This window comes from Oryx dammah, unplaced genomic scaffold (assembly GCF_014754425.2).
Source record: "Oryx dammah isolate SB20612 unplaced genomic scaffold, SCBI_Odam_1.1 HiC_scaffold_655, whole genome shotgun sequence".
Lineage (NCBI taxonomy): Eukaryota > Metazoa > Chordata > Mammalia > Artiodactyla > Bovidae > Oryx > Oryx dammah.
In genome coordinates this window covers 8,179-9,895 of record NW_024070808.1, presented here as the reverse complement: position 1 = coordinate 9,895, position 1,717 = coordinate 8,179, and the positions used below count along the sequence as shown (strand labels likewise).

General features: G+C 58.6%; 1 protein-coding gene across 1 annotated transcript; it reads left to right on the top strand.

The window, feature by feature from the left end:
• The first annotated feature begins 6 nt into the window (after positions 1 to 6).
• APOA1 (apolipoprotein A1) lies at positions 7 to 962 on the top strand. The gene has a single exon (XM_040235495.1). The coding sequence runs from the start codon at positions 422 to 424 to the stop codon at positions 893 to 895; it is 474 nt and encodes a 157-aa protein (XP_040091429.1). The 5' UTR covers positions 7 to 421; the 3' UTR covers positions 896 to 962.
• Positions 963 to 1,717: the final 755 nt, after the last annotated feature.

Sequence of the window (1,717 nt, the reverse complement as noted above, 5' to 3'; positions counted from 1 at the left end):
GGTCCTTAAAAGGCCCACCTTTGGGGACAGACAGGATCAGTCACCAAAAACAGCTTCAGCTCTATCTCCTTCTAATTCCTGCATCCATCTGGTCAATGGGATGCAGTGGGGAGTGGGGGGGCAGACTGTGGATGGGAGACGCTAGGCTAAGGATCTGTCCCCAGCTACCCCACGTTCAGGCACAGGTGCGCCCAGGTCTCACACGGGGCAAGCACGGGCGCTGGGCTGCAGCTCTGGGGGTAGCCAGGGGGCCCAGGAGGTTTAGCTTGAGCCCTCCTCTCTCTCCCCTTTCAGCCTGAAACTCCTGGACAACTGGGACACCCTGGCCAGCACGTTGTCCAAAGTGCGTGAACAGCTGGGCCCGGTGACCCAGGAGTTCTGGGACAACCTGGAAAAGGAGACAGCGTCGCTGAGGCAGGAGATGCACAAGGACCTGGAGGAGGTGAAGCAGAAGGTGCAGCCCTACCTGGACGAGTTCCAGAAGAAGTGGCACGAGGAGGTGGAGGTCTACCGCCAGAAGGTGGCGCCGCTGGGCGAGGAGTTTCGCGAGGGCGCGCGCCAGAAGGTGCAGGAGCTGCAGGAAAAGCTGAGCCCGCTGGCCCAGGAGCTCCGCGACCGCGCGCGCGCCCACGTGGAGACGCTGCGGCAGCAGCTGGCGCCCTACAGCGACGACCTGCGCCAGCGGCTGACCGCGCGCCTGGAGGCGCTCAAGGAGGGCGGCGGCAGCCTGGCCGAGTACCACGCCAAGGCCACCGAGCAGCTGAAGGCGCTGGGCGAGAAGGCCAAGCCGGCGCTGGAGGACCTCCGCCAGGGCCTGATGCCCGTGCTGGAGAGCCTCAAGGTCAGCATCCTGGCCGCCATCGACGAGGCCTCCAAGAAGCTGAATGCCCAGTGAGATGCCTCGGGCTGCCCCCCACTGGCCATCTCTTCGGTTTCTTAGAATAAACATTTCCGGAGTGGAACTCTCGTGATGGGTGTTTTTTTGTTTGTTTGTTTGAAGATTCGATGATGATTTTTAAACAATAAAGTTTTCCAAAAGCCAAAAATTCTGTTTGGGGAGAATGGGTATGGGGGGATCCTGGAGGGGCCTCCAGGGGGTAGTGGTCAGGGACACGTGGTGATGTCCCAGTGGAGTCCTGAGCTCCAAACACTGGCCTCTCAGGGCCTTAATGTTACAGGGACTGCTTGTCTGGGGGCTGAAGAGTGGGGTAGGAGATGCTCTTTCATTAGGAGGCCCAAACAGGAAGGAAAGAGAGGACCAGGCAAAGTGACAGATGATCCAAAGCAGGTGCCCTGAAAGAGCTTCAAGCAGGAAGTACTGGCTTTGCTGGGAGAAGTGGGCTCCCTGTCCCCAGTGTTTCCCCCGGCAGAGGACATAGTTCCCCAGCCCTTCTGCTCAAGGGCAGCTGAGGTTGGAGGGACCTCAATGAGCCTGTGGACTTCAAGGTTCCCACAGTAACCTTCCTGTGGTTCCTTCCTAGGGCAGGTTCAAATGAAGGGCTTGGCGCTTGCTCCTTCCTCCCGTATTAATTCAAAATGTACTTTAACAAACACACCCTTTGTCACCAGGGCCTCTTGCCACTCCGCACACTCCCACCCAGCTCCAGAACAGCTGCTGTTTCCTCAGGCTCAGCAGTGCTAGCCCCATCTTCATGGCTCCAAGCGTGCCAGCCCCTATTTTCTGACCTAAGAAAAATAATCACCACCTCTTGCAAAT

Coding starts and splice junctions, on each gene's coding strand:
- APOA1 (XM_040235495.1), top strand. CDS start 422: ATGCACAAGGACCTGGAGGAGGTGAAGCAGAAGGTGCAGCCCTACCTG.